At 44.8% G+C, this 25,273-nt stretch overlaps 1 protein-coding gene across 26 annotated transcripts in view; it reads left to right on the forward strand.

Annotated features, from left to right (window-relative positions):
- The window catches only part of AFDN (afadin, adherens junction formation factor), a 504,890-nt gene that overhangs the window by 339,025 nt on the left and 140,592 nt on the right, over positions 1–25,273 (forward strand). For all 26 annotated transcript variants that reach the window (XM_073671547.1, XM_073671557.1, XM_073671558.1 and 23 more), the window contains 2 exons: positions 13,840–14,028; positions 14,501–15,538. In XM_073671547.1, the coding sequence (XP_073527648.1) occupies positions 13,840–14,028; positions 14,501–15,538 (1,227 nt within the window). The remainder of the gene's footprint in view (positions 1–13,839; positions 14,029–14,500; positions 15,539–25,273) is intronic.

Below are 25,273 nucleotides of genomic sequence, written 5' to 3' on the forward strand. Positions count from 1 at the left end.
CGGCACTCGGTGCCAGGAGCAGTCCCTGCACCGCTCCCGCCACTTTACCCCTCTAAAATGCTACGATCGCAGCATTAAGCAAGCAGAGGGAAAAAAGCCCCTCTGCTCTTGGATCGGAGACCCCGCGTTATCATTGCGGGGTCCCAATAATTGCCATGGTGACCAGATGTCGTCATGACGACATCCGGGTTACCAGGCGCCAGCAAGTTAGTTTGATCATGTGCAGTGCATGATCATACTAACTTATGTCTGCAGGGCTGACAGGTCATAAGGTATAGCAGTGATTCTGCACTGCTATACCTTATAACTGTGATTAGACTGCTAAAAGTAAAAGTCACATAGTGGAACGAAGTAAAAAAATGAAAAAAAAAAGTTGTAAAAATATATATTTAAAAATAATAAATATATATTGTACCCATAAATAAATATTATTATGAAAAGAAAAAAAATAAACTACAATAAAACTACACATATTTGGTATCGCCGCTTCTGGAACAACCTAACCTATAAAACTGTCCTACTAATTAACCCCTTTAGTGAAGACAGTAAAAAAAAACAACAAAAAAAACAATGCTTTATCATCATACCGCCAAACAAAAAGTGGAATAAAACGCAATCAAAAAGACAAATGTAAATAAAAATGGTACCGCTGCAAACGTCATCTTGTCCCACAAAAAAACAAGCCGCCATACTGCTCCATCAGCCGAAAAGTAAAAAAGTTATAGCTCTCCGAATAAAGAGCTGCAAAAAAACTATTTTTTCTATAAAATAGTTTTTATTGTGTAAAAGCGGAAAAAAAACAAAAAAAAACCATGTAAATGTATTATCGCTGTAAAAGTACATGGCACCGTCAAAACAGCCCAGCAAAATCTGAACTCCAGTATGGCGCTTCTTCCCTTCTGAGCTTTGCAGTGTGCCTCAAAAGTAGTTTTCGACCACATATGGGGTATCGGTGTACTCAGGAAAAATTGCACAACAACTTTTGGATTCCAATTTCTCCTGACACCCTTGTGAAAATGAAAAAAAATTGGGGGTAAAAGATCATTTTTGTGGAAAAATGAGAAATCGCTGGTTAACTTTTAACCCTTAGAACTTCCTAACAAAAAAACATTTTGATTCCCAAATTGTGCTGATGTAAAGTAGACATGTGGGAAATGTTGTTAACTATTTTGTGTGAGATCTCTCTCTGATTTAAGGGCATGACAATTCAAAGTTTGAAAATTGCCAAATGTTCAATTTATTCACAAATAAACACCAGTCATCTGAAATAAATTTTACCTATATTATGAAGTACAGTATGTCACGAAAAAACATTCTCAGAATCTGTGGGATCCATCGAGGCGTTCCAGACTTATTACGTCATAAAGTGACCGTGGTCAAAATTGTAAAAATTGGCCCGTCATTAACGTGCAAAAGACTTTCGGGGGTAAAGGGGTTAATAGATAAAAAAGTTAGTGCGATTGTGTCTTTAAATGCAGTACATATGCATGCGGAATAGCTGCCCAGTTTGGCCTATGTGTATTCATGGCATCCAAATTCTCTGCAGTACATATCTAAGCAACGTGACACTCCAAAAGTGAGCGCGTATTAACTGAACGGAGAAGCCGTTGTGATTCGGTATCTTAGACTTGCATCTTTTGTTCTTTTATTTTATTGAGATTTTCTATCTCATAACAATAAATTGGAGATGGTGATAAGTGTTAGATATAAATTATTAACATGATCATATACTAGGTTTACTTGGATGATGTGAATACTAAGCCAAACTGGGCAGCTACTTCACATGTACATGGACTGCATTTAAAGAAAGACTTGTATGCTTCTAAACCAGCCCACTATGACGTCAGCTTTCCCAAGTTGACTGCCCATCACATGATCACAGTTCATCAATATATCATTTAACACATTACATATTCATTTATATACCATCTTTCCATTGATAACATGATTTCTTTTCTACTTTTGAAACTGACTGGAAGGCAGAAATTCCTCCCTATTTGATAAAAATGTCATCCTATCAAAAAACGGATACCTATATTTCATAGGAACCCAACAAATTTTAAGAACTTTGACTGAGGTGGTGCATAAAAAAATGCATAATGTGCAAAATTGATATAGAACAGCGAAAATTAATAAAACATGATTTTTATAGACATCATTTCAGAATCTCTCATGTGTTCATAAATCTTGGTTTACAAATATCAACACCAATATATGCACACAATTTGGATAGAACTTAGTGGGGATTCATATAGAATTGCCTAGAATGTACAGTGGGTATAGAAAGTATTCAGACCCCTTTAAATTCTTCACTCTTTGTTTCATTGCAGCCATTGGGTAAATTCTAAAAAGTTCATTCATTTTCTCATTGAAGTACACTCTGCACCCCATCTTGACTGAAAAAAACAGAAATGTAGAAATGTTTGCAAATTTATTAAAAAAGAAAAACTGAAACATCACATGGTCATAAGTATTCAGACTCTTTGTTCAGTAGTGAGTAGGAGCCCCCTTTTGAGCTAGTACAGCCATGAGTCTTCTTGGGAATGATGCAACAAGTTTTTCACACCTGGATTTGGGGATCCTCTGCCATTCTTCCTTGCAGATCCTCTCCAGTTCCTTCAGGTTGGATGGTGAACGTTGGTGGACAGTTATTTTCAGGTCTCTCCAGAGATGCTCAATTGGGTTTAGGTCAGGGCTCTGGCTGGGCCAGTCAAGAATGGTCACAGAGTTGTTCTGAAGCCACTCCTTTGTTATTTTAGCTGTGTTATTATGGTCATTGTCCTGCTGGAAGGTGAAACTTCGGTCAAGTCTGAGGTCCAGAGCGCTCTGGAAGAGGTTTTCATCCAGGATATCTCTGTACTTGGCTGCATTTAAGTTTCCTTCAGTTGCAACTAGTCGTCCTGTCCCTGCAGCTGAAAAACACATGATGCTGCCGCCACCATGTTTCACTGTTGGGATTGTATGGGCAGGTGATGAGCAGTGCCTTGTTTTCTCCACACATACCGCTTAAAATTATCACCAAAAAGTTATATCTTCGTCTCATCAGACCATAGAATCTTATTTCTCATAGTCTGGGAGTCCTTCATGTGTTTTTGAGCAAACTCTATGCAAACTTTCATATGTCTTGCACTGAGGAAAGGCTTCCGTTGGGCCACTCTGCTATAAAGGCCCGACTATTGGAGGGCTGCAGTGATAGTTGACGTTGTGGAACTTTCTCCCATCTCCCTACTGCATCTCTGGAGCTAAGCCACAGTGATCTTGGGGTTCTTCTTTACCTCTTGCTCAGTTTGGCTGGTGGTCCCAAACTTCTTCCATTTAAGGATTATGGAGGCCACTGTGCTCTTAGGACCCTTGAGTAATGCAGAAATTCTTTTATAACCTTGGCCAGATCTGTGCCTTGCCACAATTCTGTCACTGAGCTCCTTGGGCAGTTCCTTTGAGCTCATGATTCTCATTTGGTCTGACATGCACTGTGAGCTGTGAGGTCTTGTATAGACAGGTGTGTGCCTTTCCATATCAAGTCCTATCAGTTTAATTAAACACAGCCAGACTCCAATGAAGGAGTAGAACCATCTCAAGGAGGATCACAAGGAAATGGACAGCATGTGACTTAAATATGAGTGTCTGAGCCAAGGGTCTGAATACTTATGACCATGTGATATTTCAGTTTTTCTTTTTTAATAAATTTGCAAACATTTCTATATTTCTGGTGTTTTTCAGTCAAGATGGGGTGCATTGTGTACATTAATGAGAAAATGAACTTTTTAGAATTTTCCAAATGGCTACAATGAAACAGAGTAAAAATTTTAAAGGGGTCTGAATACTTTCCATACCCACTGTACATATCAATGTAATGGAGTAATAAACAATGAAGTGCATAGGATTGGGTGAGTGCCATGCATTATAGTACACTATTAAGGTGTGAAATTTGTAGTGTACAAGTGATATCGGAGACACATGAGTAGTAGTGACTGTTAGGGATGTGGGGGTCCGTCGGGTTTGGCTTTGCTTTAGAAAAAGTTTGGCTTAGATATCTGAACTTGATCCTGCACCCCATTCAGGTCAATGGGGGACAGAACAGCTGGTGGTTCCTTCGCAATCCTCTGTGTGGCATGGTGGGGAAACACTGGCTCTGAACGGCGGTAACGTTACTTAAGTCTTTGCCTGTGACAGCTGCTGGGTATCGCGGACCGCTGTGGGCTCACACGCGATCACAAAGAGGATGGCTGTGACCCGCAGTTATGTCAGGAAGGTTTACTGCTGGTCAAAGCCGCTCCGTTCTCTGAATGGGGCTCGATATGCTGGAATTTTGGATGGTTCTAGTCATGGGACCTTGATATGGACTACAGTGGATCCCTTGGACTACGGCGGACCGGTGTGGGAGTTTTAAAGATCTTTTTTTTTTTTTTATTAACGAAATTCAAACAAAGAAACAGAGTCCAAATATTACAATGTCCAACAAGGTCACATATCTTCAATTACAGCGCACCCCCCCCCCCCCCCCTCTCCTATCTTATAAAAACTTCAACAACAAATACTTAGAAGTACATCCTCCCTTCGGGATCATGGTCTCTCCACCCACGGTGTCCACAATGCATTGAAAACTTTTTCCCTTTTTCTTTTGCCATTGATTGTCTAAAAAATTCTTGTATCGTCGGCGGTTCTTCATTTATCCAATGCCTGGCTATTAATTTACGTGCAGTGTATAACAACCTAGCTATCGCCAATTTGAACTGATTTTGAATCCTGATCTCCTCCACGTAAGCTAAAATACAAACCACAGGATCCCTCTCAATTCTACAGTCATACACTCCCTCTATAGTGTTAATAACCGCTGTCCAGTATGAGTCCAATCTGGAGCACTGCCACAACATATGTACGATCCCGCCCCATCAGCCTGACAACGAGGGCATTCAAAAGTTTGTTTCAGTCCTGCCCTGTATAGTTTTTCAGGGCTCCTGTATACTCTATGGAGCACATATATTTGTGAGAGTCTTCCTGGCTTACTCTGTGACAATTGGGGTTCGTATTCCATAATCACCTCCCACTTATCCTCTTCTATCGGTCCCAATTTGTCTTCCCACGTTTCTTTAGCCTTAATCGGGTAATTGATTAAAAAGGTGTGCATTAAGTCCTTATAAATACCTGACATAACTCCTTTTGTTCCGCCATCACTATACACATAGTCCACCAATATGTCTTTTTGGACCCTCATAGATACTGTCTTACCCTGCACTATGTAAACGTGATAGAACTGTCTATACTGGAATCTACAGATCTCAGATAACTCATATTCCTCCGGTAGTTTCTCAAAACTCACTAGTCCCTGCGAGGCCTGTAATTGGGCCATGTATTGAATTCCTTTCCTCATCCAGTTTTTAAATTCCCCCATTTTGTCAAACTCCGGCAGTTTTTAATTTTGCCATATAGGGGAATAATTAGTCAGGGCCTCCACTCCCCTAATCTTTTTAATCTCCTCCCATACCTTGTGTATCAGGGCCAGAGTGGGGCATGACAGTCCCAGTTTTCTAAAACTACCTGCCTCCAGTCCTTGAACCAATGAATCTCTCCCCAACACCCGAGTCCATATCCGCCACGCCGAACCAGTGCCCTCTGTCTCTCTATCTCCTCAGCTGTTGACCCTGAGCTGCTAGATAGTAAATCCACGGGCTCGGGAGTGCCAGCCCCCCCTCATCTTTGGGTCTCTGTAATATTTCCAAACTAATCCTCGGTTGTTTTTTCCCCCATACAAGCTCACTAAATATAGAATTGATTGTACGGAACCACCATTTAGGTAACCATATGGGGGCATTGTGCAGCACGTACAGCACCTGGGACATCAGCACCATTTTCATAAGATTTGTCCTTCCACTGATAGATGTAATCTACACCACGCCCCCACTTTGCTTCTGAACTTACTCAGTAGTGGGATCAAATTCAGGTCTATATAGCTCGAGAGCGGAAGCGATACCTGAATGCCCAGGTACTTGAACTGCCGCACAACCGCCAACCTACTACCATCCCCCTCTATCCTAAAGTCTACCCCACTACCGTCCGCAGCTAGAATGTTGGATTTCTCCCAATTAATTTCCAGGCCTAACATAGCCCCAACTCTTCCAAGAATTCTCATCATACCCCGCAAGGACTCCATCAGGATCTTCCAGGAAAAGCAGCACATCATCTGCGTATAAAGCTATTTTTTCTTTTATAGATCTATATTTATACCCCTTGACCGAGGCTGCTTTTCTAATTGTCTGCGCCACGGGCTCCACTGCCTACGCAAAAAGCAGCTGAGACAGCGGACACCTCTGTCTTGTCCCCCTATGAAGAGCGAATTGTCTGGATGTCAGCCCATTAACCCTGACCCTGGCAGTTGGGGATGTGTACAACAGCCGTATCCACAATATGAAGGTTGGTCCAAATCCCAAGCACTCCAACACCTTCCAAAAATAGCTCCATTCGACGCTGTCGAATGCTTTACGTGCATTCAACGACACTACCACCCTACGACCCCCGTTATCCGATGTCAGCTGCAGATTAAGGAAGAGTCTATATATATTTATTGCTGTAGACCTATCCGGAATAAATCCGGATTGATCGGGGTGGATAAGACCTTGCACTACACTCACCAATCGGTTGGCCAGAATTTTTACATCCACCGTCAGCAACGAAATGGGCCTGTAGGACTCTGCCAACTTCTGGTCTCTACCTTCCTTAGGGATGACCACTACCACAGCCTCCCTCATGGACAACGGCAGTGCACCACATTCCAAAGCCTCCTCGAAGACCGCTTTTAGTTTAGGTGCTACCATCTTAACCTACTGTTTATAGATCTCACCCGGGAGTCCATCCACCCCTAGAGCCCTATTATTTGTCATAGACATTATAGCTCTTTCAACCTCCTCTTGTGTTACAGGCGCTTCCAGTGTCCTCCTGTCACTCTCTGCAATCCTAGGGAGTCCCGCCGCCCCAAGAAACCCTTCCATCTCTGCTGATGAGGCTCCTGATTCAGAAGAATATAGGTGTAAATAAAACAGTCTAAAATCTTCCAGTATATCCTCTGTATCCACCACCTCCGTCCCCTCTTCCGTCTTCAGCTTGTATACAAATGAGGATTCCCTCTGTGCTGCCGCCGCTACTTATAGCAAATGCCCCACCCTTATTGTAAAGTTGTGTCTTCTAGAAAGCTCTTTTCCTCTCTACTCTCTTTATATATAGTTCTTTGACTCCCTTCTGAGCTTCCTTGAGCCCGTTCTGACTCTCCACTGATGGGTTCACTATCCGTTCCCTTTTCGCCCTTTCTAAAGCCTCCATCACTGCCCTGTCTTCCGATCTAGTTTTAGACTTACATCTAGAAATTTCTCTAAACAGAAGACCCCTCAAATATGCCTTCATGGCATCCCACACCACTCGCCTATGTAGCATCGGCATCTCTGCCTCCTGCCGGGCAGAGACGCCGTTCCCCTCACCGCCGTGGCCCTGGTCTGGCGTCTTCCTGCTCCCCTTCTGCTGCTGCTGTGGCGGGAACCGCGCGCAGCTTCCCTGGGCACTGTGCTTAGGGCGCGCGCTCCCTCCCTCTTAAAGGGGCCACGCGCACCGTCCTAAAGAGTCCCCGGCCAATGGCCGGAGGACTTCCCCTTTATAAGGCACATCCTCCAAAATGGAGGTGCCTGTGCAAGGTTGCTGTTTTGTGTGCTAACACGTTCTTTAGCCCTCAGGTCCCGCTGCCTTGTCCTCCAGTCTGTCTAACAGTCCTGTCCGCCAGTCTGTCTAACAGTCCTGTCCGCCAGTCTGTCTAACAGTCCTGTCCGCCAGTCTGTCTAACAGTCCTGTCCGCCAGTCTGTCTAACAGTCCTGTCCGCCAGTCTGTCTAACAGTCCTGTCCGCCAGTCTGTCTAACAGTCCTGTCCGCCAGTCTGTCTAACAGTCCTGTCCGCCAGTCTGTCTAACAGTCCTGTCCGCCAGTCTGTCTAACAGTCCTGTCCGCCAGTCTGTCTAACAGTCCTGTCCGCCAGTCTGTTTAACAGTCCTGTCCGCCAGTCTGTCTAACAGTCCTGTCCTCCAGTCTGTCTAACAGTCCTGTCCGCCAGTCTGTCTAACAGTCCTGTCCGCCAGTCTGTCTAACAGTCCTGTCCGCCAGTCTAACAGTCCTGTCCGCCAGTCTGTCTAACAGTCCTGTCCGCCAGTCTGTCTAACAGTCCTGTCCGCCAGTCTGTCTAGCAGTCCTGTCCGCCAGTCTGTCTAACAGTCCTGTCCGCCAGTCTGTCTAACAGTCCTGTCCGCCAGTCTGTCTAACAGTCCTGTCCGCCAGTCTGTCTAACAGTCCTGTCCGCCAGTCTGTTTAACAGTCCTGTCCGCCAGTCTGTCTAACAGTCCTGTCCGCCAGTCTAACAGTCCTGTCCGCCAGCCTGCCTACCCGGAGCACCCGCCAGTTACCTGTCGTGCCCGCCAGCCTGCCTACCCGGAGCACCCGCCAGTTACCTGTCGTGCCCGCCAGCCTGCCTACCCGGAGCACCCGCCAGTTACCTGCCGTGCCCGCCAGCCTGCCTACCCGGAGCACCTGTCTGGCTATCCGCCATACCTGTCTGTTTATGTACCCGGATCATCCGCCAGCCTTCCTGCCGTGCTCATCTGCTGTACCGGTCAGCTCCTGTCATCTGACCCGTGGGAGTCACTTGCTCTCACACAAGGTCGGTCCCAGAGTGGCACCTGGTTCACCTGCCCGGTCCCTCCCTGGTTCATGGAGTAAACTAAGCCACCGTGTGACCTGGGTCGGTCCGAGTAGGCACTTAGTTACGCCCCTCTGGTCCCTCCTTGCACCGAAGCACAGAGGTTACACCACCCGGACCCATAACAGCCTATCAGCACTGCCTTCATTGATCTCCCAATATTCGTCTAACTCTCCTTTTATTGCTTCCATATTAATATGTTCCAACCATAGTGGATGGAGCCTCCACCCGCACCCCTGTCTATATCTCCCCCCCACCCCACCCCCATCTTTTTAATAAGCAGCTCCAGAGGCTTATGGTCCGAGAACACTCTCTGGAGATATTCCACTCCACAAATCAATTGTGTCAACAATTCATTACCCAGCGCCATATCAATTCGCGAGAGAGATCCGTGAGTACCAGAGTAGCAAGAATAACACACCACATCCTCATTCCTTACCCTCCGCAGGTCTACCATTCCAGCCTCTTTCACATAGTTTCCAAATTATGTAAATCTCCGGCCACCTTTTCCTATTCCTTGTTAACGCCTATCCCATCCCTCATCCATCACATTATTAAAATCGCCAATAATTAATGACGGTAGTCCCATATCCCTTTTGTGCAACTCTATCACCTCCTGGATCTTCTTCCCCGAGTACAGAGGTGGTATGTACATGGCCAGTATACATAACAATTGTTCATAAATTTTACAGATTACAAAAATGTATTGGCCTTCACTGTCGAATGGCTTTGAATTTCCTCAAAGGTTGTGGACGCTCCCACCAACAACGAGATCCACCTGGCATATGAGGAGTACGTGGAGTGACATGCCCTCCCGATCCATCTTCTCTTCAACACCTCCACTTTCTCCTTAATCAAATGTGTCTCTTGAAGGCATATCACATCCGGTCCCTCCTTCCTAATATAGTCCATAATCGCCGCTCTTTGTGTTCCATCAGACAATCCCCTCACATTCAAATTAAGAATTTTAATCTGATCACCCACCATATTTCCCTATACCTATACATTCCCAATCCCGTGGAGGACAATACTTCTCCCAAGAACCCCTAGAACCAACCCATAGCCTGAAGGGCTTCCCCCTCCCAACCCCCTCCCTCCCCACTGTTGTTGAACATAACAAACCATTACCAAAGAATCCCAATGTGTTTCTCCCCTCTAAACCAGAGAGTGGGTGACACTCTACCCAGCAAACTTAAAAACGTTATCTCAAAACCGTGAATTACTTTCACTCCCTCCATTTCTCCTCTGCTTATATGTGCTATCATCTACAGTCCCTCCATTGGCCATGATAACTAGAGCGCAGGAACAAAAAGTCTCTATATTACAGCATCATCCATCTTTCCTCCGTCACAAGTATACGGCCCGCCAAGTCTCTCAGCGTCTTCTCACTTCTCCCTTCCTTTACCAGCTCTGATCTTTTTCTCGTTCAAGACCAGCCACTTGGTGGCCTCCTCCGGAGTTGGAAAAAAATAATCAGATTCCAGGGCCACAACCCTGAGCTTAGCAGGATACAAAGTAGAGTACGCCAGTTCCATATCTCTCAACCTTTCCTTCACCCCACCATACCGCATTCTTTGCTTCTGGACCTCAGCCGAGTAGTCTGGGTATATGGACACTGTTTGGTCATTAATACGCATTTCCTTAGCCGTCTTGCCTTCCGTAGAATAACGTCTCTATCCCCATTGTTAAGAATCCTGGCCAGGATGGTACTTGGGGAGGAACCCGGAGGGAGGGGCCTCATGGGGACGCGGTTTGCTCTCTCCACTGCAAACAGTTTGGTCAAATTGTTAGCGCCAATTTTATTTCGGAGCCAGTCCTCAACAAATGCTGTAGGATTCCTTCTGCCTTTTCAGGGATACCCACCAGCCGCACATTGTTCCGCCTGGAGCTGTTTTCTAAATCGTTATTTTTATCAGCCAGAATGGCACACCGCTGCAGTCATTGAGTATGGGACCTCTGCAGCTTATAGAGCTGGTCCTCCAGTGTGCTCACTCTTTCATCCACCACCCCCACTCTGTTATCAGCCTTCTTATTGGCTGCCTCCATATTGATCATTTCCTCCTTTATACCGTCCACTCTTTGTAAGGGTAGTTAATGCTGTTTTGCAAAACGTAACCAGATCATATATGTCCCTCATTGTGGGCTTCCCTACTACAAGCTCCTAAGAAGTCTCCTGCATCATGCTTTCCTGCTCCTGTTGTCTCTCCTCTCCCTCTGGCCCTTCCTCTGGCCTCTCCTGTACTGCATAATCCTCCAGATCAGGGGTCCTCAAACTACGGCCCGTGGGCCACATGCGGCCCGCGGAGGACTTTTATCCGGCCCGCCGGGCTATGGGCGGAGGAGAGGGGAGCGGTGTCAGCGCCCGCCCTTCTCCCCCGCTTGCTCAGGGCTCTGGCAGGCGAATACTTACCTCTCCCTGTGCCTCTGCAGATCCGCTGTCTTCCTGCTCTGCGCTTGTGACGTCTCAGGTCAGAGGGTGCGGTGACGTCTTTACACCACGCCCTCCCGAGTGCCGTCACAGGCAGCGCAGAGCGGGACGACGCCGCCGCGACGCTAGAGTCCAGACCAGAGTAGAGCAGCGGCAGCAAGTGAGAAGTGAGATGAGTATTGGATTTTTTTTTTTTTTAATGTATGGAGGCATAGGTCATTATATGGGGGGGGGGTGACATCCTGCAAGGGGTATAATATGGGGGGGTGACATCCTGCATGGGGCATGATATGGGGGGTGACATCCTGCATGGGGCATTATATGGGGGGGTGACATGCTGCATGTGGCATTATATGGGGGGTGACATGCTGCATGTGGCATTATATGGGGGGGTGACGTGCTGCATGGGGCATTATATGGGGGGGTGACATGCTGCATGGGGCATTATATGGGGGGGTGACATGCTGCATGGGGCATTATATGGGGGGGTGACATGCTGCATGGGGCATTATATGGGGGGGGTGACATGCTGCATGGGGCATTATAAAGACAGGGGAGTGATATCCTGCATGGAGCATTATATGGGGGGTGACATCCTGCATGGAGCATTATATGGGGGGAGAAGGGACATCCTGCATGGGGCATTATATGGGGGGGAAGGGACATCCTGCATGGGGCATAATATGGGGGGGGGGTGACATGCTGCATGGGGCATAATATGGGGGTGGTGACATGCTGCATGAGGCATTATATGGGGGGTGGCATCCAGCATGGGGCATTATAAGGGGGGAACAGCCTCCTTGGGGCATTATAAGGGGTGGAACAGCCTGCATATGGCATTATAAGGGGGAAACAGCCTGCCTATTGGGAACATTTACCTGCCCATTGAGGACCTATGCTGCCTATTGGGGATATTTACCTGCCCATTGAGGACCTATGCTGCCTATTGGGGATATTTACCTGCCCATTGAGGACCTATGCTGCCTATTGGGGATATTTACCTGCCTATTGGGGATATTTACCTGCCTATTGGGGACATTTACCTGCCTATTGGGGACCTATGCTGCCTATTGGGGATATTTACCTGCCTATTGGGGACATTTACCTGCCTATTGGGGACCTATGCTGCCTATTGGGGATATTTACCTGCCTATTGGGGACATTTAGCTGCCTATTGGGGACCTATGCTGCCTATTGGGGATATTTACCTGCCTATTGGGGACATTTACCTGCCCATTGGGGACCTATGCTGCCTATTGGGGATATTTACCTGCCTATTGGGGACCTATGCTGCCTATTGGGGATATTTACCTGCCTATTGGGGACATTTACCTGCCTATTGAGGACCTATGCTGCCTATTGGGGACATTTACCTGCCTATTGAGGACCTATGCTGCCTATTGGGTACATTTACCTGCCTATTGGGTACAGTTACCTACCTATTGAAATACCGGTTGATTTAACTTTACTTGTTCTTCATTTTAAATATTGTATTTGTTCCTGTATTGTTTTTTTTACTACAAAATAAGATATGTGCAGTGTGCATAGGAATTTGTTCATAGTTTTTTTAAAAAACTATATTCCGGCCCTCCAATGGTCTGAGGGACCGTGAACTGGCCCCCTGTTTAAAAAGTTTGAGGACCCCTGCTCCAGATCTTCTCCATCCAGTTTCGCCCCGGTCTCCTGCTCATCCCCTTCGGCCACCTCCTGTGCTGCTCCGTCCACCCACGCAAATCTTTCAAGTTTAGCAGCAATTTCAAGCTGCTTTGTGTATGCTGCATTAGCTGCACCAGATTTCTTCACTACCTCCGCACTGTCGGCGCCATCATGGACCTGACTCCCTGCTCCTGCTCCCACGTCCCTCTGCCTTTTTCTCACCATTGCCACAGTCCTCAGTTACACCGCTCGTCCGGGCCAGTTCCTGCTATCTTCTGCCACCGGTATAGGGTGGTATTGGTACTCTGGAGGTACTTTTAACCGGATAAAATCAGGATTACTGCGGAGGAGTCCTGAAAGCAGTCTGCTCACATGGAGTGCTAGGCCACGCCCAGTTTTAAAGATCTTTAATAAATTGACGAAAGAGGGTAATTGTTGGGGAGTGCTTTTAACAAAAGACTTTGTGTGTGTGTTTTCCTTTTTACTACTGGGTTAGTAATGGGGTTGTCTGACACCTCTCCATTACCACCCCTGGGCTTGATGTCAGCCAGCTGCTGACATCAACCTCCCCCAAAAAGTTACCCTGATGGCTACCGCACCAGAGCCATCGGGATGAAGCGAGGCTAAGCTCCAAAGCTCCCACTCCGGTCCGCCATAGTCCAAGAGATCCGCTGTAGTCCACATTAAGAAGCCCCGTCCAAAATTCCAGAATATAAAGCCCCGTTAAGAGAACGGAGCTTCACAGACACTAACTGCAGCAGACACTGTCGGGTCTCACAGCGGTCTGCGATACCCGTCAGTATCGGTGACATCAGTAAGCTTACTACTGTATCAGTGATACAGAATTCAGTGGCAGAAGAAAGATCTTGCAGAGTGTCTGAGAATAGTTAAAATGCCAACTACCAATTTCTCTGGCACGAAATAGATTTACTTTGGATCAGAAAAAAATTAATATTTGTGTGCTTATTTTTTTTTAATACATTGTTTTCATGTTGTATATAATTTACTTAAGTGTCTTTGTTTCAGGAACTACAGCTATCTTCGAGACCAGAGGCGTATCCTATTCCAACTCAGACATATACTAGGGAATATTTTACATTTCCAAACCCCAAATCCCAAGATCGACTAAATACTCCACAAGGCCAATGGCCAGATTATGAAGATAAAGTGCGTGTTCAAGTTGGAAGCAACCATTCTAGCAATACTTCTGTTCAAGTAAGCAGTTCACAGAAATTGATAGGCCACCTACTTAAATAACCTTGTTAATCTTTCTGTTAAAATGTACATCCAGGGTCTTAAGAAAACTATTATAGTGCTGGATTCTGCTGTATAATAATATTCTCTATTGGCTGGTAACCTGCAGTACGGACTGCCTGAAGTCTGTTCTGCAAACTACACGAAACTAAGCAGTGTCCTGCTATTCCATTTTCAGTGTGAGTTCTATAGAATCTGATGACACCTACTCCCGCACTGAAGATGGCACCTTAGCAGCTGGAAGGACACTGCTTAGTTTATTGTAACCTGCACTACAGATTTCAGTTGGTCCTCGCTGTGAGTTATCATCAAAAATTTCTAATAGTGATTTAGAAAAGTTATTACCTCTATTTGTGCCTGTTTTTCTGTAGTTGTGAGTCTAGAGGTTTTTTTTTACTCTATACTATAGTTATTTATTTATTTATTTTTAAAGCGAATTGAATATTCTCAAGAAGAGTTAAGAGATGAACCTGGATTTCAATCGAAACAAAGTCATGTAGAGTCTGTCATAGGAAATAATTTGGAGTTTTTAGACCGAAAGATGGATAACCAGGACAGTTGGATAAATCAAACCTCTACTGTGGAATCAAGTACATCCAGCCAAGAACATCTAAACAGTTCAATGATGACATATTCTTCCTCCTCATTGTTGAACAAAACTGGTCCTGGTCGTTGGAAAACTCCAGTGCCTTCTCAGGCTCCTCCAGTTGCAGGCTCACAGGCTGTTAGAACGGATCTGTCACCACCACTGCATTATGGAGAAGATTTTGAGGGTATTCCTATTGATTTACCACTTCCACCACCACCACCATCACAAAGTCAGCTGTCCTCTCAATTTAATTCACAATCTGCTGCATTAGAGAGGAAAAAAAGAGAAGAACATCAGAGATGGTATGAGAAGGAAAAAGCTCGCCTAGAGGAGGAAAGAGAAAGAAAGAGACGAGAACAAGAGCGAAAACTAGGAAAAGTGCAGACTGCTGCTCCACATGTTATTGTTTCACAGCCTTCAGTACCAGTACTGTCCTCAAATATTCCAGTGACAAAACCAGAGAAACCTGCAAATGTTCCCCGTCCACAAGAAACCATTATCCGTGAGCTGCAACCTCAACAGCAACCGCGCACAATAGAAAGACGTGACCTTCAATATATTACATTAAGCAAAGAGGAACTTTCGTCCGGTGACAGTCTTTCTCCTGATCCATGGAAGCGGGATGCCAAGGAGAAATTGGAAAAGCAGCAACAAATGCACATTGTAGATATGCTCAGTAAGGAAATTAGTGAATTACAGAACAAATCAGAACGATCTGCTGAAGAAAATGACAGGCTTCGCAAATTAATGCTTGAGTGGCAGTTCCAGAAGAGGCTCCAAGAATCCAAGCAGAAAGATGAGGATGATGATGAGGATGAAGAAGATGATGATATGGACACTATACTTATTATACAGCGCCTGGAAGCAGAAAGAAAAGCAAAGGTAATACCATTTTTGTATTTTATTACTTTGTAATTTTAAAAACATCTATCTTAGACCGTAAGTCCTGTGTTAAAGTGAATGTGTCGTGTGTAAATCAGTTTTTTTTAAAAGGATTTAAATGTACTTAATTTTTGTACAATATTTTTATTTAATTTTCCATTTTACTATCTATATTAAAAAAAATGAAAGCTCCCAATTTTCACATTTGCCACTAGTCCTTTCTTCCCCCTCTGTACAGTAGACTTTTCAGCAATCTCCTTATCTTTAGAAAGGAATACCGTGAAAAGTAAAACCTTAAGGCTGTGTGCCCTCTATGCGTTTTTTAAGCATTTCCGCAGCGGCAATTCCGCTGCAGAAACGCTTAAAAACCGCTTGGTAGAAGGTCTGCCATGTTCCCCAATGATAATCCGCATGTGCTGTGCACATGCTGCGGAAATTTCCACTGCGGATTATCATTGCGGAAAAATCCACAGCACTACCAATTATTTTGCGGAAGCGCGGCGTTTTCGCCGCCATAGACTTGCATTGGAACGCATGGAATCTGCATCACTGCATCTTTACATGCGGATTCCATGAGTTTCAATGTGCTGATGGTACCCGAGTTTGGAGAAGAGGAGACTCTCCTCCGGACCCGGGTACCATAGTACCTGTAAAAAAAAGAATAAAATAAAACAGAAATATTATACTTACCTTCTGATGGCCCCCGGTGTACTTGCCTTGGCTTGCCGGCAGCTCACGGTGGACTCAAGGACCTGCGGTGGCGTCATTTAGTCATGTGACGGGTCACGCGACCGCTGACGTCGGCAGGTCCTTTTAGTCTACCCCGAGCTGCCGGCAAGCCAGGACAAGGACACCACCGGGGGCCATCAGAAGGTAAGTATAATATTTCTGTTTTACCGGTTGCATGGATTAATATAGTGTAACCAAGTTGTCAAGCACTTTCCAAGTGATGCTAAAATCGCTTAGAAAGCGCTTGACAATCCGCATGCGGAAATGCATGTGAAGAACGCTTCACTTCCGCTTGTCCCTGGCAGGAAAACACATGCACAATCCGCATGTACAATCCACATGTACAATCCGCATGTACAATCCACATGCATTTTTTCTGCCAGAGAGATGCAGAAACGCTCAGGAAAAAATCCTGAGCATTTCTGTATCGTGGGCACTTAGCCTCATATAAATTAGATAACCCCAGATCTACCAATCAATAAGTGCTGTCATAGCCCACCTCTTAATCCTTACTTAACATTGACCTATGAACATAATAGAACATGCTCAGATAATTCTTCTATACAAACGAATAGGTTTGAGTTAGTCTATTGCTGCTCATATGGCAGGCGAGAAGAATAGGAACTGGGAGCCTAATATTATGCCTAAAGGCCATTATGAAAGATGTAGCAAAAGATAAGAAAGACAGCGCACATAGGGCTTTATCTGTATAAAAGTAAACACCAGGTCCCACAATCAGTCTGACTCACCTTCTAAGGTTGTGTGAGTCACAACCAACTGTGAAGCATCTTATGAAAGATGGAAATATAGCAAAAAAATCTTAAAAATGGAGAAAAAAAATACATTTAACATATAAAAGTTCATTTTAAACAGTTAAGTTTCTAAAGACATATTCCCATCAACACTCTGACAAACATGTTGTGATATAGAAGCAGTAAATTTTTCAAATTGAGAAACAATACTAAAAAATTACATACATTATATTCCATTGCAGCTGCAGAAAGGTAAGGCTTATGTGACCTAAACATAATAGGTTAATCATACTTCACGCTTTTGGCATAAAATAAATTGCCTGCTTAAATCATCGTTCTCCTTTTCCGCATTGTAAAATGAAGGCACTTAATTGTCACACACAAGTGTTTGGTCAATAGGTGTAGAAAAAGGATAGATAAGAATGGAATGACACTATCACCCCTTATACGACAGCCAGCATACATGGTGGCCGAAAAAAAAGTTAGAAGTTAGCAAAAAAAAATTTGGGGGGTTGTCACCATTTTCCGAAACCTGTAACATTTTATTTTTTTTGGCCAATGGAGCTGTGTGAAGGCTTATATTTTTCAGGGCGAGACAACGTTTTTATTGATTCCATTTTGGGATAGATGTGACCTTTTGATCACTTGTTACAGCCTTTTTTTGTGGAATTGCGGGACCTAGAAAACAATTTTGGCTATTTTGAATTTTTTTAGTTTTATGGTGTTAACTGATCTGGTTAATTGTTTTTATGTTTTGATAGATAGAACTTTCTAAATGTGGTGATACCACATGTTTGTTTTTTTAATATCTTTATTTTCGATAGGGGAAAAGGGGGATTTGATCTTTCGGTATTTTTTTTTTTTTTTCAGATTTTTTCTTGTTAGCCCTTTGATAGGACTTGAAGATGCTATCGTCTGATCGCTTGTACGATATACTGCGATTAAACCGTATCACTGCATATAGCCGAAATCATGGTCTACTTTGAATTCTCCTTAATGATAGCCACAGGGGTCATCAGCTGACCCTTGGCTGTCATGACAACCCATCAGCAACTCGCAATCCTGTCACGGGCACGCCGATGGGCAGAGAAAATAGCTTGTGACTCTTAGTAATATCTCCACAGCTTGAAACGTGTAGACTCGTGTACTTTTTATCTCCCTCCCCCATGTCAACCCTTCCCCTTCTCCTATTTCATTGATATGTTTTTGCAAAGACAATTTAATCATTTTTCATTAAAAGTCATGTTTTAAACTTCTAATCACTGGCGGATGCTGGAACCCTCTCGGTTTTTTTTTTTCTCTACCTCTGACTGGCACATGGAGGGCTGTGAGGCCCTCCAAAGAAATGCCTCCCACACCATTACTGACCCACTGCCAGACACGGTCACTTCTGTCACATGTGCTCAGTGTGAACTTACTCTCATCCGTGAAGAGCACAGGGTGCCAATGTCAAATCTGCCAATCTTTGTGTTTTCTGGCAAATGCCAATCACCCTGCACTGTGCGAGTTCACATTTGTCTGGAGTCATCTAAAGCTAAGCATTCTCTTCCTTTTTGTCTGCCCTTGTCTATAGAGTTTAGTGGAGATCTACTAGTGCTCATCTCCTCCCATCCCTAGCCTTAGCCATATGCCCGGGAAAGACAGGGTGAGGCATGCGTGCGGCGATTGCTGAGGAGGCAATATAGGGACGGTAGTTGAGACAGGGTGACACTAAACCAGACTATGAGGTCTCCACTAAACTCGATAGACAACAAGGGTAGACAAATAGGGGGAGAATGCTTAGCTATAGACTACTCCAGACAAATGCTTACTCTGCCTCAAGCTCCAGAGAGGATGAAGTACTGCTCTTGCTATATCTTCACAAGTAGAAATGAATATAACTGGCACCTCCCTCTCAGACACACCAGGTATATATACACCCAGGCCAGGGAGCTAATTACCAGAGGGAGGTAGCCGCTAAGTCCTAGAGACAGCCTCTCATCTAAGAAAATGTCTTTAATGCCAAACATAGAAATTTCCTGCAACCAACTGCACGACGACTGTCTGTCACCTCTGATGCACCCGTGACAGGCAAATGGATTAGTATTGTGACTAAATTACATGTGTCTAGATTAAGGTGTATAATGACAATTCTTCATTAAATTACTATGGTGTAAAACCCTTCTCCTTAGTTGTTGAATGGTATTCCCCATGTGTATAAGTGGGTAAGGACAAGTTGCAACAGAAATGACACCACATAACGTGCAATTAATAAAATGACAAGATATCTCCTGGAGTCATTTGGATTAAGGAAATCTTTTGTGTAGACATGTAGTAGCAAGCCTTGCAAAGACCACAGTTGGGGGAAACACTTGCATTGTTAGCCAGCCAAGAACAAGATTGTGTGTTGATTTCTTTTAGGTGACTAGGTATTAAAATAGATTTTAACCGCTTTGCAAATTAATTAACGGATAGTCATGTAATCATTATTCTAATTCTGATTTGAAAACGAGATTAGCTGTTTTCTAAAAATAAGTACTCAATTACAGAGTAAAATTGCAAATATACCATTTTATTACCCAATACATTGCACTCAACTTATTGCTTTTGTTTGCGTAATTATTAATAACACAGGTCTACAAAAAAATATTTTTTGTAATCATCGCAGTTAACCTTGTACTTTTCTGAATCATTTTTTTGTTCTAATTTCAAAAGTGTATATATATTTTTCTGTAGCTGGTATAGTTTGCACGGAACAGCATCATTATTATAAGGTATAGGAAATATGTTAGGAGTCCGGGTGGTGGAACCTCTGTGCTTCGGTGCAAGGAGGGACCAGAGGGGCGTGTCAGATGGCAGGAACTGACCGGTACAGAGGATGAGCACGGCAGGAAGGCTGACAAGTGGTCCGGGTAGACAAGCAGGCTGGTTCGGCAGATAGCCAGACGGGTGCTCCAGGTAGGCAGGCTGGCGGGCTGGACTGTAGACGGACTGACGAGCAGGACCGACAGGCAGCAGGACCTGAGGGCTGATCAGTTTACCCTCAATTCCTTCATCTAAATCATTGATAAACATTTTGAACAATACAGGTCCCAGGACAGAGCCCTGAGGTACCCCACTTGAGACATTCATCCAACTGGATGTGAAGCCATTTACGACCACTCTTTGAGTCTGATCACTAAGCCAGTTTTGAATCCACCTAGCAGTTGCCTTGTCCATTCCATACTTGGTCATTTTTTCAATAAGGATGGTGTGAGATACTTTGTCAAATGCTTTGCTGAAGTCAAGATATACTATATCTACAGCATTTCCCTGATCCACCCAGTCAGTGATTCTGTCATAGAAGGAAATTAAGTTAGTCTGACATGACTTGTTAGTTACAAACCCATGCTGACTCTGGTTAATCACTTCATTCTTATCCAGGTACTTACATGTTGTAAAATAATTTGTTCAAAGATCTTTCCTGGTATAAAAGTCAGACTCACCGGCCTATAATTCCCTGGGTCCACCTTCTTCCCCTTTTTGAAGATAGGAACAAGATTTACTCTTCTCCAGTCTTCTGGGACTTCTCCTGTTCTCCAAGAATTTTCAAAGATTATGGAGAGTGGTTCTAAAATTTCTTCTACGATCTCCTTCAGTACTCTGGGGTGTAATTCATCTGGACCTGGAGACTTGAACTCATTTGTTAGCTAAATATTCCCTCACAATCTTTCCGTTTACAGATAACTTGGATTCTTCTATTCCTTTAATAGGACAGTGAAGATCAGTTGATGTTACATTTTGTTTCTGAGAGAAAACAGATGCAAAATAGGAATTAAAAAGTTTGGCCTTCTCAACATCCTTTCTTACCATTTCACCATTTTCACCCTATAAAAATCCTATAGCATCTTTGACTTTTCTTTTACTTTTGACATACCCCCAAAATCCTTTTTTATTGCTTTTGACATCTCTTGCAAGCCTTAATTCATTGTCAGCTTTAGCTAACCTGATACGTGACCTACAGGATCTGCAGACTGCATTATAATCTTCTTTATATATGCCTCCCTCTTTCCATTTGATAAAAATTTCTTTCTTTCTTTTTAGCATGTGTTTAAGTTCTGTGTTCATCCATCCAAGGAAACATGAAACACAGGATTAATCTTCCAGGAAGTAGGGACATCCAACCTAACAGCAGACGGGTTAACAACCTGAAGCACCTTAAATGGACCCACAAACTTAGGACCCAGTTTTTTAGAGGGAATCCTCAACCGCAGGTTCTTCGAGGACAACCAAACCATGTCACCCACAGTAAACAAAACCTCCTTACGTTTCCTGTCAAAATACTTCTTGGACTTCTTGTTAGCCTCTTGAAGGTTGCAACGTACATTAGTCCAAACTCTCACCAAATCACCGGAAAAATTCTCCTCCTCCGGCACCGCTGACCACAATTTGGAGAGCGAACCAAAAAATGGATGTCTCCCAGTACAACAAAGAAAAAGGAGAACACCCAGCAGAGGAGGATGTATGATTGTTGAGAGAAAATAACGCGAGAGGCAGAAACTCAGACCACACCTCTTGATTGTCCACTACAAAACAACGCAAAAACTGTTCTACATCCTGGTTCTTTCTTTCAGTCTGTCCATTAGACTCAGGATGATACCCAGACGAAAATGACAAATGGACTACCAACCTGTCACAAAAAGCACACCAAAAGCGAGCCACAAACTGAGGTCCTCTGTCAGAAACAATATCTCTGGGAACGCCATGGAGCTTGACAATCTCCTTAACAAACGTCTTAGCGAGTGTCTTGGCGCAGGGCAACTTAATGAATGGAACCAAATGCCATATCTTACTAAAACGGTCCACGACCACCCAGATGACCGTAAAACCCTCGGACACAGGAAGATCAGTAATAAAATCCATTGTGAGATGCTTCCAAGGCGCACTAGGAAACTCCAGAGGGCAAAGCAACCCTGCAGAAGGAGTAGGTGAAGCCTTTGATCTAGCACACACAGTATATTGACGCACCCACTTGATGACTTATTTCTGCCATCCAGGCCACCAAAAACTGCGACTGATAAGTCTCTCCGAAATTCCTGGATGACCTGCCAACCGAGACTCATGACACTCCACAAACAAATCTCTCGTAAAGGTTTTAGGCACGAACAACCTCCCATGGGTAGTGTTAGATGGGGCATCATCTTGAGCTTTCAGAATCCCATCCTCCAAAACGGAGTCCAATGCCGCCGCCACAACTCCTTTCTGTAAAATGCTCTCCTCCTCGGCACCGACCGTAGGAGAGAAGCTGCGAGATAAAGCATCGGCTTTAACATTCTTAGTGTAGCGCCCGAGGGTTCGGCCGCTACAGGGGTATTGCACCTCTGCCAGAGGTGTGGTATTCCACTCCTGGGTAAGGATGGAGTATGGACCAGGGCTCAGTTAGCTGCATACAGCACACACACCCCATTTCCGAGGGACAGCTCAACGGTACTCCCACTAGACAGAAGTGCAGGCACGACCGACTATGTCCCTGTCTGGAGTGGGGAGGGGGGTGGAACACCCAGTGCTGTAGGGGCAGATAGGGGTTGGTTCCTGAGCGTAGGAAGGAGCCCATTGATTGCTGGTCACCTGGGCTCATGGTCAGAGGGAGGTATAAAAGGTGGCCACCATCTTAGATCTTGGTTCGTTCTGTCCAGAAAGGAGAAGACAGGGAGTAGAGGCTCTGTAGGAGCTCTACTCCAGGAGGGCCTAGTGAGAGGCCGAGGAGGAGGTGAAGGGGAGCTGTGGTATCACCTCAGCCCAGCTCCACGAGAAGGGAGGAGAAGAAGGAACAGGAAAGACGGAGGAGAGACAGCGAAGCAGAAGGGCTCAGGAACAAGAAGGCAGAAGGGACCCTAAGAACCCACGAGAATACAGGGTGAAGGGTCAGGCAGATTAAGGGTGCCGGATCCCAAGTTGGTGGAGGAGAAACTACCCTCAGCCAAAGACCGGACTTCGTGATCATTTATTGGTGCGTCACCTCATCAAACCTGCTAGGAAGGCACCACATAGGACAGCGGAGGACGGGGCCCACGTTTAACCGCACAAGTCCGCGGCAGCTGGACAAAAGTGGGTCACTGGTGAGGCAGGCCAGAGAAAGGACAAAAGGGGGTCTTGAGCCATACTCCTGAGCTGCCTGGGAGTTGACCGAGCCCCTCTCCTGGTGGACGCCGCACGGCTCGGGCAGTCATTCCCTGCAGAAGTGACTTGGATATTAACCGTGAGTAAAGACCCTGGACTGCAGTACGTTGTCGGTGTGCTTTTTCGCTCCTCCGGCACTACCGGTACTGGGACTCACACCACCATCACTCCCACCATCCACTACACTGCCCTGAGGCCGCACTCTTCCCGTGGGGAGTCACACCATCCCAGCTGCACACATCATCGGCCCCAGCGGTCTGCCCTGCAGCGGCGGTTCCTAATAACCACAATCCACGGATGGCGTAGTCGGACATAATCTAAAACATCTAAAAGACTGCCACCGGTCTGACCACCCTGAGCCACGGGACCGGGTCGCCACTACTACCCCCATCGTCTCCCTATTGCCCGGTTCCGAGTGCCCCACGGCCCAGGGGGCGAGTCATTAGTACCAGGGATATAGTTAACAGAAAAATGAAACCGAGAAAAAAAAAGTGCCCACCTAGCATGATGGGCTTTCAAACGCTTGGCAGCATCCAGATAGATCAAATTCTTATGATCTGTGAAAACCTGAATAGGAAATCTAGCGCCTTCCAAAAAATGACGCCAATGTTCAAACGCGAGTTTAATAGCCAGCAACTCCCGATTTCCAACATCATAATTCAGTTTGGTTTCCGAATTTTTTTTTTCGAAAAGAAGGCACAAGGATGTACTCCATCCCTGTTCTCCTGAGACAAAACTGCTCCGACCCCCACCGATGAAGCATTGACCTCGACCAAAAAAGGGTTGGTCTCATCAGGCTGCATAAGGATAAGGGGCAGAACTGAACCTCTCTTTGAGATACTTAAACGCTTCAATGGCCTCAGTAGTCCATTGGGCCGTGTTCGCACTTTTCCTGGTGAGATCGGTTAGAGGTTTAACAATTACAGAAAAATTCTTAATGAATTTCCTGTAATAATTGGCAAAACCCAAAAATCTCTGTATAGATTTCAAACCAATAGACCTAGGCCATTCCTGCACAGCCTGAACCTTCGCAGGGTCCATCTCAAAGCCTCGCTGGAGACAATGTAGCCCAAAAAACTAATTTTCTGCACAGCGAACTCACATTTCTCCAGCTTAGCAAAGAGTAAATTATCACTCAATAACTGCAAAACTTCATGCGCACTCTGCCAATGGAACTCCAGATCTGGTGAATAAATCAAAATGTCATCCAAATACACAACCACATTCTTACCAATCAAAGGTCTCAGGATGTCATTAATAAGGTTCTGAAAAAATGCAGGTGCATTGGTAAGACCAAAAGGCATCACCAGATTCTCAAAATAACCTACCGAAGTGTTTAAAAGCAGTTTTCCATTCATCACCCTCCTTCACTCGTAACAAATTGTATGCTCCCCGGAGATCAATTTTAGAGAACCACTTGGCCCCCACTAACTGGTTAAACAAGTCAGGAATTAACGGCAATGGGTTGGAATTGCGTACGGTAATCTTATTAATTTCACGAAAATCCAGACATGGACTTATACCCCCGTCCTTTTTTTAACAAAGAAAAATCCAGCTGCCACAGGCGACTTAGAAGGTCTAATGTGACCAGCAGCCAGGCTAGTCTGTATGTATTCCTCCAAGGCCTTTCTTTCAGGGATAGTCAGATTAAACAAGCGACTCTTGGGAACAGTAGCTCCCGGTACAAACTCAATGGCGCAATCATAATCCCTATGAGGAGGTAAAACTTGCGACTCCTCCTCCGAAAAAACCCTCCAAAAATCTTGAATAGGTACCGGTAATTCCCCTTTTTCCACAGCCGCAATGCGACCATTACAACATTTATCATAGCACTTCGGACTCCAAGACTTAATCACATTAGTAGACCAGTCCAATAAAGGATTGTGCAGTCTTAACCAAGGCAAACCTAGAACGACTGGAGAGGGTAAATTATCTAAAACAACACATTTCTTGGTGTACTCCATTGATAGTGAGGGGAAATGCAGCAGTCTTGTGAGTAATAGATTTCAAGGGAGTGTTATCAATTGCAATCACAGAAATAGGTTTGGATTTCAATTTAAGTTTTTCCAAAAACCCTTTATCAATCACATTAAGTGTTGAACCGTAATCCACAAAT

This window comes from Phyllobates terribilis, unplaced genomic scaffold, assembly GCF_046119375.1.
Source record: "Phyllobates terribilis strain yellow unplaced genomic scaffold, ASM4611937v1 Scaffold_3__8_contigs__length_932513732, whole genome shotgun sequence".
Lineage (NCBI taxonomy): Eukaryota > Metazoa > Chordata > Amphibia > Anura > Dendrobatidae > Phyllobates > Phyllobates terribilis.